The sequence below is a fragment of the Oncorhynchus masou genome, chromosome 33 (genome assembly GCF_036934945.1).
Source record: "Oncorhynchus masou masou isolate Uvic2021 chromosome 33, UVic_Omas_1.1, whole genome shotgun sequence".
Taxonomy (NCBI): domain Eukaryota; kingdom Metazoa; phylum Chordata; class Actinopteri; order Salmoniformes; family Salmonidae; genus Oncorhynchus; species Oncorhynchus masou.
This window is the reverse complement of record NC_088244.1, coordinates 3,538,647-3,553,711: the sequence shown is the minus strand read 5'-3', so window position 1 is coordinate 3,553,711 and position 15,065 is coordinate 3,538,647. Positions and strand designations below refer to the sequence as shown.

The 15,065-nt window shown below is 54.2% G+C and overlaps 1 protein-coding gene across 1 annotated transcript in view; it reads left to right on the top strand.

The window, feature by feature from the left end:
• LOC135527500 (protein LKAAEAR1-like) overlaps positions 1-12,390 on the top strand; it is a 40,449-nt gene extending 28,059 nt beyond the window's left edge. The window contains exon 4 of the mRNA XM_064956005.1: positions 11,557-12,390. Coding sequence (XP_064812077.1) covers positions 11,557-11,616 — 60 coding nt within the window. The 3' untranslated portion in view covers positions 11,617-12,390. The remainder of the gene's footprint in view (positions 1-11,556) is intronic.
• The last annotated feature ends 2,675 nt before the right edge of the window (positions 12,391-15,065 follow it).

Here is a 15,065-nt window from a genome sequence, read left to right as displayed (position 1 = left end):
CCACCTCATTTTGTGGGCAGTGAGCACATAGCCTGTCTTCCCTTGAGAGCCATGTCTGCCTACGGCGGCCTTTCTCAATAGCAAGGCTATGCTCGCTGAGTCTGTACATAGTCAAAGCTTTCCTTAATTTTGGGTCAGTCACAGTGGTCAGGTATTCTGCCGCTGTGTACTCTCTGTGTAGGGCCAAATAGCATTCTAGTTTGCTCTGTTTTTTTGTTAATTCTTTCCAATGTGTCAAGTAATTATCTTTTTGTTTTCTCATGATTTGGTTGGGTCTAATTGTGCTGCTGTCATGGGGCTCTGTAGGGTGTGTTTGTGAACAGAGCCCCAGGACCAGCTTGCTTAGGGGACTCTTCTCCAGGTTCATCTCTGTAGGTGATGGCTTTGTTGTGGAAGGTTTGGGAATCGCTTCCTTTTAGGTGGTTATAGAATTTAACTGCTCTTTTCTGGATTTTGATAATTAGTGGGTATCGGCCTAATTCTGCTCTGCATGCATTATTTGGTGTTCTACGTTGTACACTGAGGATATTTTTGCAGAATTCTGCATGCAGAGTCTCAATTTGGTGTTTGTCCCATTTTGTGAAGTCTTGGTTGGTGAGCGGACCCCAGACCTCACAACCATAAAGGGCAATGGGCTCTATGACTGATTCAAGTATTTTTAGCCAAATCCTAATTGGTATGTTGAAATTTATGTTCCTTTTGATGGCATAGAATGCCCTTCTTGCCTTGTCTCTCAGATCGTTCACAGCTTTGTGGAAGTTACCTGTGGCGCTGATGTTTAGGCCAAGGTATGTATAGTTTTTTGTGTGCTCTAGGGCAACAGTGTCTAGATGGAATTTGTATTTGTGGTCCTGGTGACTGGACCTTTTTGGAACACCATTATTTTGGTCTTACTGAGATTTACTGTCAGGGCCCAGGTCTGACAGAATCTGTGCATAAGATCTAGGTGCTGCTGTAGGCCCTCCTTGGTTGGTGACAGAAGCACCAGATCATCAGCAAACAGCAGACATTTGACTTCAGATTCTAGTAGGGTGAGGCCGGGTGCTGCAGACTTTTCTAGTGCCCGCGCCAGTTCGTTGATATATATGTTGAAGAGGGTGGGGCTTAAGCTGCATCCCTGTCTAACCCCACGACCCTGTGTGAAGAAATGTGTGTGTTTTTTGCCAATTTTAACCGCACACTTGTTGTTTGTGTACATGGATTTTATGATGTTGTATGTTTTACCCCCAACACCACTTTCCATCAGTTTGTATAGCAGACCCTCATGCCAAATTGAGTCGAAGGCTTTTTTGAAATCAACAAAGCATGAGAAGACTTTGCCTTTGTTTTGGTTTGTTTGGTTGTCAATTAGGTGTGCAGGGTGAATACATGGTCTGTTGTACGGTAATTTGGTAAAAAGCCAATTTGACATTTGCTCAGTACATTGTTTTAATTGAGGAAGTGTACGAGTCTGCTGTTAATGATAATGCAGAGGATTTTCCCAAGGTTACTGTTGACGCATATTCCACGGTAGTTATTGGGGTCAAATTTGTCTCCATTTTTGTGGATTGGGGTAATCAGTCCTTGGTTCCAAATATTGGGGAAGATGCCAGAGCTAAGGATGATGTTAAAGAGTTTTAGTATAGCCAATTGGAATTTGTTGTCTGTATATTTGATCATTTCATTGAGGATACCATCAACACCACAGGCCTTTTGGGTTGGAGGGTTTTTATTTTGTCCTGTAACTCATTCAATGTAATTGGAGAATCCAGTGGGTTCTGGTAGTCTTTAATAGTTGATTCTAAGATCTGTATTTGATCATGTATATGTTTTTGCTCTTCATTCTTTGTTATAGAGCCAAAAAGATTGGAGAAGTGGTTTACCCATACATCTCCATTTTGGATAGATAATTCTTCGTGTTGTTGTTTGTTTAGTGTTTTCCAATTTTCCCAGAAGTGGTTAGAGTCTATGGATTCTTCAATTACATTGAGCTGATTTCTGACATGCTGTTCCTTCTTTTTCCGTAGTGTATTTCTGTATTGTTTTAGTGATTCACCATAGTGAAGGCGTAGACTCAGGTTTTCCGGGTCTCTATGTTTTTGGTTGGACAGGTTTCTCAATTTCTTTCTTAGAATTTTGCATTCTTCATCAAACCATTTGTCATTGCTGTCTCTCCTTTCCCTGTCACCTCTTCTCTCTGTCTCTCCTTTCTCTGTCACCTCTTCTCTCTGTCACCTCTTCTCTCTGTCTCTCCTTTCTCTGTCACCTCTTCTCTCTGTCTTTCCTTTCTCTGTCACCTCTTCTCTCTGTCTCTCCTTTCTCTGTCACCTCTTCTCTCTGTCTCTCCTTTCTCTGTCTCTCCTTTCCCTGTCACCTCTTCTCTCTGTCTCTCCTTTCTCTGTCACCTCTTCTCTCTGTCACCTCTTCTCTCTGTCTCTCCTTTCTCTGTCACCTCTTCTCTCTGTCACCTCTTCTCTCTGTCTCTCCTTTCTCTGTCACCTCTTCTCTCTGTCTCTCCTTTCTCTGTCACCTCTTCTCTCTGTCACCTCTTCTCTCTGTCTCTCCTTTCTCTGTCACCTCTTCTCTCTGTCTCTCCTTTCTCTGTCACCTCTTCTCTCTGTCTCTCCTTTCTCTGTCACCTCTTCTCTCTGTCTCTCCTTTCTCTGTCTCTCCTTTCCCTGTCACCTCTTCTCTCTATCTCAGCTCACCAGGTGAAGGGAAGTGAATGTGAATGACTTTGATTTGAATGTGAATAACTATGATTTATTCCACAGACAGAGCCGAGGCACTTCAGAAAATGTAAATATGTTATTGAACAGCGACAGACAGGTGGACCTCGGCAGCATGCTGACCACATTTCACTGACATACAGAGACATTAGTCACACGGACGGTTCAACAAGGACTTCCTGTCTCCGCTGTGTGTGTGTTTGTGTGTGTGTCTGTCTGTGTGTCTGTGTGGTTTGCCAGTCTCTCTATTGAGCTGTTACACTCCGTATAAGACAAACGGCATTTGACACGAAGTACATGGAGTGGAATGTTACAGAGACTGGTACCCAGACTAGTGTTTATGTGTGGGGAGGGAGGGAGAGGAGAGGGGAGGGAGGGAGAGGAGAGGGGAGGGAGGGAGAGGAGAGGAGAGGGGAGGGTGTATGTGTGGGTATGTGTGGACGTGTTTAACTATTGAGGGGAGAGGAGAGGGAGAGAGGAGAGGAGAGGGGAGGGAGAGGAGAGGAGAGGGGAGGGTGAGGAGAGAGAGAGGAGAGGGGAGGGAGAGGAGAAGAGAGGGGAGGGGAGGGTGAGGAGAGAGAGAGAGGAGAGGGAGGGAGAGGAGAGAGAGAGAGGGGAGTGAGAGGAGAGGGGGAGGGAGGGAGAGGAGAGGGGGAGGGAGAGGAGAGAGGGGGAGGGAGAGAGGAGAGGGGAGGGAGAGGGAGAGGGAGGGAGAGAGAGAGAGGACAGAGAGAGGGGGAAGGGAGAGGAGAGGGGGGAGGGAGAGGGAGAGGGGAGGGTGTATGTGTGGGTATGTGTGGACGTGTTTAACTATTGAGGGGAGAGGAGAGGGAGAGAGGAGAGGGGAGGGGAGGGAGAGGGAGAGGGGAGAGGGAGAGGGAGAGGAGAGGGGGAGAGAGGGAGGGGAGGGAGAGGAGAGAGAGAGAGAGAGAGAGGGGAGAGAGGAGAGGGGAGGGAGGAGGGAGAGAGAGAGAGAGAGGGGAGAGAGAGGGGAGGGGGGGGGGGAGGGAGGAGAGGGGAGAGGAGAGGAGAGGGGGAGGGAGGGAGAGGAGAGAGAGAGGGGGGAGGGAGAGAGGGGAGGGAGAGGAGAGGGGAGGGAGAGAGAGGGGGGGGAGGGAGAGAGAGGGGGGGGAGAGGGAGAGGGGGGGGGGGGGAGGAGAGGGGAGTGTGTACGTGTGGGTATGTGAGGAGAGGGGGAGGGAGAGGAGAGGTGGGAGGGAGAGGAGAGAGGGGAGGGTGTACATGTGGGTATGTGTGGACGTGTTTAAATATTCTTTGAGGGGAGAGGAGAGGGAGAGAGGAGAGGGAGAGGAGAGGGGAGGGAGAGGAGAGGGAGAGGGAGAGAGGGGAGGGAGAGGAGAGGGGAGGGAGAGGAGAGAGGGGAGGGAGAGAGGAGAGGGGAGGGAGGAGAGGGGAGGGAGAGGAGAGAGGGGAGGGAGAGAGGAGAGGGAGGGAGGGGAGGGAGAGGGAGAGGGGAGGGAGAGGAGAGGGGAGGGAGAGGGAGAGAGAGGGAGGGGAGAGGGGGCGAGAGAGGAGAATGGGGAGGACGAGAGGCGAATGGGGAGGAGGAGAGGGGAATGGGGGGAGGAGGAGAGGGGAATGGGGAGGAGGGGAATGGGGAGGAGCAGAGGGGAATGGGGAGGAGGGGAATGGGGAGGAGGAGAGGGGAATGGGGAGGAGGGGAATGGGGAGGAGCAGAGGGGAATGGGGAGGAGGAGAGGGGAATGGGGAGGAGGGGAATGGGGAGGAGCAGAGGGGAATGGGGAGGAGCAGAGGGGAATGGGGAGGAGGGGAATGGGGAGGAGCAGAGGGGAATGGGGAGGAGCAGAGGGGAATGGGGAGGAGGGGAATGGGGAGGAGCAGAGGGGAATGGGGAGGAGCAGAGGGGAATGGGGAGGAGGGGAATGGGGAGGAGCAGAGGGGAATGGGGAGGAGGAGAGGGGAATGGGGAGGAGCAGAGGGGAATGGGGAGGAGCAGAGGGGAATGGGGAGGAGGAGAGGGGAATGGGGAGGAGCAGAGGGGAATGGGGAGGAGGAGAGGGGAATGGGGAGGAGGAGAGGGGAATGGGGAGGAGCAGAGGGGAATGGGGAGGAGGAGAGGGGAATGGGGAGGAGCAGAGGGGAATGGGGAGGAGCAGAGGGGAATGGGGAGGAGGAGAGGGGAATGGGGAGGAGCAGAGGGGAATGGGGAGGAGGAGAGGGGAATGGGGAGGAGGAGAGGGGAATGGGGAGGAGCAGAGGGGAATGGGGAGGAGCAGAGGGGAATGGGGAGGAGCAGAGGGGAATGGGGAGGAGCAGAGGGGAATGGGGAGGAGGAGAGGGGAATGGGGAGGAGGAGAGGGGAATGGGGAGGAGCAGAGGGGAATGGGGAGGAGGAGAGGGGAATGGGGAGGAGGAGAGGGGAATGGGGAGGAGCAGAGGGGAATGGGGAGGAGGAGAGGGGAATGGGGAGGAGCAGAGGGGAATGGGGAGGAGGAGAGGGGAATGGGGAGGAGGAGAGGGGAATGGGGAGGAGCAGAGGGGAATGGGGAGGAGGAGAGGGGAATGGGGAGGAGCAGAGGGGAATGGGGAGGAGCAGAGGGGAATGGGGAGGAGGAGAGGGGAATGGGGAGGAGCAGAGGGGAATGGGGAGGAGGAGAGGGGAATGGGGAGGAGCAGAGGGGAATGGGGAGGAGCAGAGGGGAATGGGGAGGAGCAGAGGGGAATGGGGAGGAGCAGAGGGGAATGGGGAGGAGCAGAGGGGAATGGGGGGAGGAGGAGAGGGGAATGGGGAGGAGCAGAGGGGAATGGGGAGGAGGAGAGGGGAATGGGGAGGAGCAGAGGGGAATGGGGAGGAGCAGAGGGGAATGGGGAGGAGCAGAGGGGAATGGGGAGGAGCAGAGGGGAATGGGGAGGAGCAGAGGGGAATGGGGAGGAGCAGAGGGGAATGGGGAGGAGGAGAGGGGAATGGGGAGGAGCAGAGGGGAAGGGGGAGGAGAGGGGAATGGGGAGGAGCAGAGGGGGAATGGGGAGGAGGAGAGGGGAATGGGGAGGAGCAGAGGGGAATGGGGAGGAGCAGAGGGGAATGGGGAGGAGGAGAGGGAATGGGGAGGAGCAGAGGGGAATGGGGAGGAGAGGGGAATGGGGAGGAGCAGAGGGGAATGGGGAGGAGGAGAGGGGAATGGGGAGGAGCAGAGGGGAATTGGGAGGAGGAGAGGGGAATGGGGAGGTTGTGTCTGTGTCTCTCTCTACCTCTGTCTCTCCCGCTGTGTCTCTCTCTCCCTCTGTCTCTCCCGCTGTGTCTCTCTCTACCTCTCTCTCCCCCTCTCGCTCCCCCCCCCCCCTCGCTCTCGCTCTCTCTCTCGTTCTCTCTCTCTCGCTCTCGTTCTCTCTCTCCCTCTCTCTCTCTCCCCCTCTCGCTCCCCCCCCTCTCTCTATCTTTCCTGTTGATTCTTGGTTTGGCGCAGTGCATCCCCTCAGCCGATTATCAGCTGTCGTCAGACAGAAAGATGATTCTCTACCTCTGTCTCTCCCGCTGTGACTCTCTCTCCCTCTGTCTCTCCCGCTGTGACTCTCTCTCCCTCTGTCTCTCCCGCTGTGTCTCTCTCTACCTCTGTCTCTCCCGCTGTGACTCTCTCTCCCTCTGTCTCTCCCGCTGTGTCTCTCTCTACCTCTGTCTCTCCCGCTGTGTCTGTCTCTCTACCTCTGTCTCTCCCGCTGTGTCTCTCTCTCCCTCTGTCCCTCCCGCTGTGTCTCTCTCTACCTCTGTCTCTCCCGCTGTGACTCTCTCTCCCTCTGTCCCTCCCGCTGTGTCTCTCTCTACCTCTGTCTCTCCCGCTGTGTCTCTCTACCTCTGTCTCTCCCGCTGTGTCTCTCTCTCCCTCTGTCTCTCCCGCTGTGTCTCTCTCTCCCTCTGTCTCTCCCGCTGTGTCTCTCTCTACCTCTGTCTCTCCCGCTGTGTCTGTCTCTCTACCTCTGTCTCTCCCGCTGTGTCTCTCTCTCTACCTCTGTCTCTCCCGCTGTGACTCTCTCTACCTCTGTCTCTCCCGCTGTGACTCTCTCTCCCTCTGTCTCTCCCGCTGTGTCTCTCTCTACCTCTGTCTCTCCCGCTGTGACTCTCTCTACCTCTGTCTCTCCCGCTGTGACTCTCTCTCCCTCTGTCCCTCCCGCTGTGTCTCTCTCTACCTCTGTCTCTCCCGCTGTGTCTCTCTACCTCTGTCTCTCCCGCTGTGACTCTCTCTACCTCTGTCTCTCCCGCTGTGACTCTCTCTCCCTCTGTCCCTCCCGCTGTGTCTCTCTCTACCTCTGTCTCTCCCGCTGTGTCTCTCTACCTCTGTCTCTCCCGCTGTGTCTCTCTCTCCCTCTGTCTCTCCCGCTGTGTCTCTCTCTCCCTCTGTCTCTCCCACTGTGTCTCTCTCTACCTCTGTCTCTCCCGCTGTGTCTGTCTCTCTACCTCTGTCTCTCCCGCTGTGTCTCTCTCTCTACCTCTGTCTCTCCCGCTGTGTCTCTCTCTACCTCTGTCTCTCCCGCTGTGTCTCTCTCTACCTCTGTCTCTCCCGCTGTGTCTCTCTCTCTACCTCTGTCTCTCCCGCTGTGTCTGTCTCTCTACCTCTGTCTCTCCCGCTGTGTCTCTCTCTCTACCTCTGTCTCTCCCGCTGTGTCTCTCTCTACCTCTGTCTCTCCCGCTGTGTCTCTCTCTCTACCTCTGTCTCTCCCGCTGTGTCTGTCTCTCTACCTCTGTCTCTCCCGCTGTGTCTCTCTCTACCTCTGTCTCTCCCGCTGTGTCTCTCTCTCTACCTCTGTCTCTCCCGCTGTGTCTGTCTCTCTACCTCTGTCTCTCCCGCTGTGTCTCTCTCTACCTCTGTCTCTCCCGCTGTGTCTCTCTCTCTACCTCTGTCTCTCCCGCTGTGTCTCTCTCTACCTCTGTCTCTCCCGCTGTGTCTCTCTCTCTACCTCTGTCTCTCCCGCTGTGTCTGTCTCTCTACCTCTGTCTCTCCCGCTGTGTCTCTCTCTACCTCTGTCTCTCCCGCTGTGTCTCTCTCTACCTCTGTCTCTCCCGCTGTGTCTCTCTCTCTACCTCTGTCTCTCCCGCTGTGTCTCTCTCTCTACCTCTGTCTCTCCCGCTGTGTCTGTCTCTCTACCTCTGTCTCTCCCGCTGTGTCTCTCTCTACCTCTGTCTCTCCCGCTGTGTCTCTCTCTCTACCTCTGTCTCTCCCGCTGTGTCTCTCTCTACCTCTGTCTCTCCCGCTGTGTCTCTCTCTCTACCTCTGTCTCTCCCGCTGTGTCTCTCTCTCTACCTCTGTCTCTCCCGCTGTGTCTCTCTCTACCTCTGTCTCTCCCGCTGTGTCTCTCTCTACCTCTGTCTCTCCCGCTGTGTCTGTCTCTCTACCTCTGTCTCTCCCGCTGTGTCTCTCTCTACCTCTGTCTCTCCCGCTGTGTCTCTCTCTACCTCTGTCTCTCCCGCTGTGTCTCTCTCTCTACCTCTGTCTCTCCCGCTGTGTCTCTCTCTCTACCTCTGTCTCTCCCGCTGTGTCTCTCTCTACCTCTGTCTCTCCCGCTGTGTCTCTCTCTCCCTCTGTCTCTCCCGCTGTGTCTCTCTCTACCTCTGTCTCTCCCGCTGTGTCTCTCTCTCTACCTCTGTCTCTCCCGCTGTGTCTCTCTCTACCTCTGTCTCTCCCGCTGTGTCTCTCTCTCCCTCTGTCTCTCCCTCCCTCTGTCTCTCCCGCTGTGTCTCTCTCTCCCTCTGTCTCTCCCGCTGTGTCTCTCTCTACCTCTGTCTCTCCCGCTGTGTCTCTCTCTCCCTCTGTCTCTCCCGCTGTGTCTCTCTCTCTCCCTCTGTCTCTCCTGCTGTGTCTCTCTACCTCTGTCTCTCCCGCTGTGTCTCTCTCTCTACCTCTGTCTCTCCCGCTGTGTCTCTCTCTACCTCTGTCTCTCCCGCTGTGTCTCTCTCTCCCTCTGTCTCTCCCTCCCTCTGTCTCTCCCGCTGTGTCTCTCTCTCCCTCTGTCTCTCCCGCTGTGTCTCTCTCTACCTCTGTCTCTCCCGCTGTGTCTCTCTCTCCCTCTGTCTCTCCCGCTGTGTCTCTCTCTCTCCCTCTGTCTCTCCTGCTGTGTCTCTCTCTCTCCCTCTGTCTCTCCTGCTGTCTCTCTCTACCTCTGTCTCTCCCGCTGTGTCTCTCTCTCTACCTCTGTCTCTCCCGCTGTGTCTCTCTCTACCTCTGTCTCTCCCGCTGTGTCTCTCTCTACCTCTGTCTCTCCCGCTGTGTCTCTCTCTCCCTCTGTCTCTCCCTCCCTCTGTCTCTCCCGCTGTGTCTCTCTCTCCCTCTGTCTCTCCCGCTGTGTCTCTCTCTACCTCTGTCTCTCCCGCTGTGTCTCTCTCTCCCTCTGTCTCTCCCGCTGTGTCTCTCTCTCTCCCTCTGTCTCTCCTGCTGTGTCTCTCTACCTCTGTCTCTCTACCTCTGTCTCTCCCGCTGTGTCTCTCTCTACCTCTGTCTCTCCCGCTGTGTCTCTCTCTACCTCTGTCTCTCCCGCTGTCTCTCTCTCTCCCTCTGTCTCTCCCGCTGTGTCTCTCTCTACCTCTGTCTCTCCCGCTGTCTCTCTCTCTCTACCTCTGTCTCTCCCGCTGTGTCTCTCTCTACCTCTGTCTCTCCCGCTGTGTCTCTCTCTACCTCTGTCTCTCCCGCTGTGTCTCTCTCTCTCTGTCCTCCCGCTGTCTCTCCCTCTGTCTCTCCCGCTGTGTCTCTCTCTACCTCTGTCTCTCCCGCTGTGTGTCTCTCTCTCCTCTCTGTCTCTCCCGCTGTGTCTCTCCCTCTGTGTCTCTCTCTACCTCTGTCTCTCCCGCTGTGTCTCTCTCTACCTCTGTCTCTCCCGCTGTGTCTCTCTCTCTCTGTCTCTCCTCTGTCTCTCTCCGCTCTACCTCTGTCTCTCCCGCTGTCTCTGTCTCTCCTCTGTCTCTCTGTCTCTCTCACCTCTGTCTCTCTGTGTCTCTCTACCTCTGTCTCTCCCGCTGTGTCTCTCTCTACCTCTGTCTCTCTGTGTCTCTCTCTCTACCTCTGTCTCTCCCGCTGTGTCTCTCTCTCTACCTCTGTCTCTCCCGCTGTGTCTCTCTCTCTACCTCTGTCTCTCCCGCTGTGTCTCTCTCTCTACCTCTGTCTCTCCCGCTGTGTCTCTCTCTACCTCTGTCTCTCCCGCTGTGTCTCTCTCTCTACCTCTGTCTCTCCCGCTGTGTCTCTCTCTACCTCTGTCTCCCTGCTGTCTCTCTCTCCCTCTGTCTCTCCCGCTGTGTCTCTCTCTCCCTCTGTCTCTCCCGCTGTGTCTCTCTCTACCTCTGTCTCTCCCGCTGTGTCTCTCTCTCCCTCTGTCTCTCCTGCTGTGTCTCTCTACCTCTGTCTCTCTACCTCTGTCTCTCCCGCTGTGTCTCTCTCTACCTCTGTCTCTCCCGCTGTGTCTCTCTCTACCTCTGTCTCTCCCGCTGTGTCTCTCTCTCTACCTCTGTCTCTCCCGCTGTGTCTCTCTCTACCTCTGTCTCTCCCGCTGTGTCTCTCTCTCTACCTCTGTCTCTCCCGCTGTGTCTCTCTCTCTACCTCTGTCTCTCCCGCTGTGTCTCTCTCTACCTCTGTCTCTCCCGCTGTGTCTCTCTCTACCTCTGTCTCTCCCGCTGTGTCTCTCTCTACCTCTGTCTCTCCCGCTGTGTCTCTCTCTCCCTCTGTCTCTCCCGCTGTGTCTCTCTCTACCTCTGTCTCTCCCGCTGTGTCTCTCTCTACCTCTGTCTCTCCCGCTGTGTCTCTCTCTACCTCTGTCTCTGTGTCTCTCTCTCCCTCTGTCTCTCTGTGTCCTCTCACCTCTGTCTCTCCCGCTCTGTCTCTCTACCTCTGTCTCTCTGTCTCTCTCACCTCTGTCTCTCCCGCTGTTCTCTCTCTACCTCTGTCTCCCGCTCTCTCTCTACCTCTGTCTCTTCACTCTCTCTCTCTGTCTCTCTCTCTCTCTTTCTCTCTCTCTCTTTCTCTTTCTCTCTCTCTCCTCTTTCTCTCTCTCTCTCTCTCTCTCTCCCGCTGTGTCTCTCTCTACCTCTGTCTCTCCCGCTGTGTCTCTCTCTACCTCTGTCTCTCCCGCTGTGTCTCTCTCTCTACCTCTGTCTCTCCCGCTGTGTTTCTCTCTCTACCTCTGTCTCTCCCGCTGTGTCTCTCTCTACCTCTGTCTCTTCCGCTGTGTCTCTCTCTACCTCTGTCTCTCCCGCTGTGTCTCTCTCTCTACCTCTGTCTCTCCCGCTGTGTCTCTCTCTACCTCTGTCTCTCCCGCTGTGTCTCTCTCTCTACCTCTGTCTCTCCCGCTGTGTCTCTCTCTCTACCTCTGTCTCTCCCGCTGTGTCTCTCTCTACCTCTGTCTCTCCCGCTGTGTCTCTCTCTCCCTCTGTCTCTCCCGCTGTGTCTCTCTCTACCTCTGTCTCTCCCGCTGTGTCTCTCTCTCCCTCTGTCTCTCCCGCTGTGTCTCTCTCTCTCCCTCTGTCTCTCCCGCTGTGTCTCTCTCTACCTCTGTCTCTCCCGCTGTGTCTCTCTCTCTCCCTCCCTCTACCTCTCACTCGCTCTCTCTGTCTCTCTCTCTACCTCTGTCTCTCTCACTGTCTCTCTTTCTCTCTCTCTTTCTCTCTCTCTTTCTCTCTCTTTCTTTCTTTCTCTCTCTCTCTTTCTCTCTCTTTCTTTCTCTTTCTCTCTCTCTCCTCTTTCTCTCTCTCTCTCTCTCTCTCTCTCTCTCTCTCTCTCTCTCTCTCTCTCTCTCTCTCTCTCTCTCTCTCTCTCTCTCTCTCTCTCTCTCTCTCTCTCTCTCTTTGCCTGGTAGTTCTTTCCATCTTCATATAATTTTTGTCTCTACACAGAGAAAGCGAGTCGAGGAGATCCTGGATGACGAGAAAGGATTGACGATAACCCGCCGTTGAGAGTCGAGACCTGCCGTCCTCCTGCTTTGTAAATGGCCTCCTGCTTTGTAACTGTCCTCCTGCTTGGTAACTGTCCTCCTGCTTTGTAACTGTCCTCCTGCTTGGTAACTGTCCTCCTGCTTGGTAACTGTCCTCCTGCTTGGTAACTGTCCTCCTGCTTGGTAACTGTCCTCCTGCTTTGTAACTGTCCTCCTGCTTTGTAACTGTCCTCCTGCTTGGTAACTGTCCTCCTGCTTTGTAACTGTCCTCCTGCTTTGTAACTGTCCTCCTGCTTTGTAACTGTCCTCCTGCTTTGTAACTGTCCTCCTGTGTAACAAAAAGGGAACTCTCTATTTCACTGTTCTGGCTTCATAGAAACTCTACTGTACATTTTCTTACAGTTTCAAAAGTCTCCATAACTACTACTACTGCAGTTAGGTCCCCTGCTACACTCATCCAACAAGCACCTAGGGTAGTGCACTACTTTAGACCAGGGTCCTTAGGGGTAGTGCACTACTTTAGACCAGGGTCCTTAGGGGTAGTGCACTACTATAGACCAGGGCCCATAGGGGTAGTCCACTACTTTAGACCAGGGCCCATAGGGGTAGTGCACTACTTTAGACCAGGGTCCATAGGGGTAGTGCACTACTATAGACCAGGGCCCATAAGGGTAGTGCACTACTTTAGACCAGGGTCCATAGGGGTAGTGCACTACTTTAGACCAGGACCCATAGGGGTAGTGCACTACTATAGACCAGGACACATAGGGGTAGTGCACTACTATAGACCAGGACCCATAGGGGTAGTGCACTACTTTAGACCAGGACAGATAGGGGTAGTGCACTACTATAGACCAGGACCCATAGGGGTAGTGCACTACTTTAGACCAGGACCCATAGGGGTAGTGCACTACTATAGACCAGGGCCCATAGGGGTAGTGACCAGGGCCCATAGGGGTAGTGCACTACTTTAGACCAGGGCCCATAGGGGTAGTGACCAGGGCCCATAGGGGTAGTGCACTACTTTAGACCAGGACACATAGGGGTAGTGCACTACTTTAGACCAGGGTCCATAGGGGTAGTGCACTACTTTAGACCAGGGTCCATAGGGGTAGTGCACTACTTTAGACCAGGGTCCATAGGGGTAGTGCACTACTTTAGACCAGGGTCCATAGGGGTAGTGCACTACTTTAGACCAGGGCCCATAGGGGTAGTGCACTACTTTAGACCAGGGCCCATAGGGGTAGTGCACTAGTTTAGACCAGGGTCCATAGGGGTAGTGCACTGCTATAGACCAGGACCCATAGGGGTAGTGCACTACTTTAGACCAGGGTCCATAGGGGTAGTGCACTACTTTAGACCAGGGTCCATAGGGGTAGTGCACTGCTATAGACCAGGACCCATAGGGGTAGTGCACTACTTTAGACCAGGGTCCATAGGGGTAGTGCACTACTTTAGACCAGGGTCCATAGGGGTAGTGCACTACTTTAGACCAGGACACATAGGGGTAGTGCACTACTATAGACCAGGGCCCATAGGGGTAGTGCACTACTTTAGACCAGGGCCCATAGGGGTGGTCCACTACTTTAGACCAGGGTCCATAGGGGTAGTGCACTACTACAGACCAGGGCCCATAGGGGTAGTGCACTACTATAGACCAGGGCCCATAGGGGTAGTGCACTACTTTAGACCAGGGTCCATAGGGGTAGTGCACTACTATAGACCAGGGCCCATAGGGGTAGTGCACTACTATAGACCAGGGCCCATAGGGGTAGTGCACTACTTTAGACCAGGGTCCATAGGGGTAGTGCACTACTTTAGACCAGGGTCCATAGGGGTAGTGCACTACTTTAGACCAGGGCCCATAGGGGTAGTCCACTACTTTAGACCAGGACACATAGGGGTAGTGCACTGCTATAGACCAGGTCCCATAGGGGTAGTGCACTACTTTAGACCAGGGTCCATAGGGGTAGTGCACTACTTTAGACCAGGACACATAGGGGTAGTGCACTACTATAGACAAGGGCCCATAGGGGTAGTGCACTACTTTAGACCAGGGCCCATAGGGGTGGTCCACTACTTTAGACCAGGACACATAGGCGTAGTGCACTGCTATAGACCAGGGTCCATAGGGGTAGTGCACTGCTGTAGACCAGGACCCATAGGTGTAGTGCACTACTATAGACCAGGGTCCATAGGGGTAGTGCACTGCTGTAGACCAGGACCCATAGGTGTAGTGCACTACTTTAGACCAGGGTCCATAGGGGTAGGGCACTACTATAGACCATGGTCCATAGGGGTAGTGCACTACTATAGACCATGGTCCATAGGGGTAGTGCACTACTTTAGACCAGGGCCCATAGGGGTAGTGCACTACTTTAGACCAGGGTCCATAGGGGTAGTGCACTACTTTAGACCAGGGTCCATAGGGTAGTGCACTACTATAGACCAGGGTCCTTAGGGGTAGTGCACTACTTTAGACCAGGGTCCATAGGGGTAGTGCACTACTTTAGACCAGGGTCCATAGGGTAGTGCACTACTTTAGACCAGGGTCCATAGGGGTAGTGCACTACTTTAGACCAGGGTCCATAGGGGTAGTGCACTACTATAGACCATGGTCCATAGGGGTAGTGCACTACTATAGACCAGGGTCCATAGGGGTAGTGCACTACTTTAGACCAGGGTCCTTAGGGGTAGTGCACTACTTTAGACCAGGGTCCTTAGGGGTAGTGCACTACTTTAGACCATGGTCCATTGGGGTAGTGCACTACTATAGACCAGGGCCCATAGGGGTAGTGCACTACTTTAGACCAGGGTCCATAGGGGTAGTGCACTACTTTAGACCAGGACACATAGGGGTAGTCCACTACTTTAGACCAGGACACATAGGGGCAGTGCACTACTTTAGACCAGGGCCCATAGGGGTAGTGCACTGCTTTAGACCAGGGTCCATAGGGGTAGTGCACTACTTTAGACCAGGACACATAGGGGTAGTGCACTACTATAGACCAGGGCCCATAGGGGTAGTGCACTACTTTAGACCAGGGCCCATAGGGGTGGTCCACTACTTTAGACCAGGGTCCATAGGGGTAGTGCACTACTACAGACCAGGGCCCATAGGGGTAGTGCACTGCTGTAGACCAGGACCCATAGGGGTAGTGCACTACTTTAGACCAGGGTCCATAGGGGTAGGGCACTACTATAGACCATGGTCCATTGGGGTAGTGCACTACTATAGACCATGGTCCATAGGGGTAGTGCACTACTTTAGACCAGGGCCCATAGTGGTATTGCACTACTTTAGACCAGGGTCCATAGGGGTAGTGCACTACTTTAGACCAGGGTCCATAGGGTAGTGCACTACTATAGACCATGGTCCATTGGGGTAGTGCACTACTATAGACCATGGTCCATAGGGGTAGTGCACTACTTTAGACCAGGGCCCATAGGGGTAGTGCACTACTTTAGACC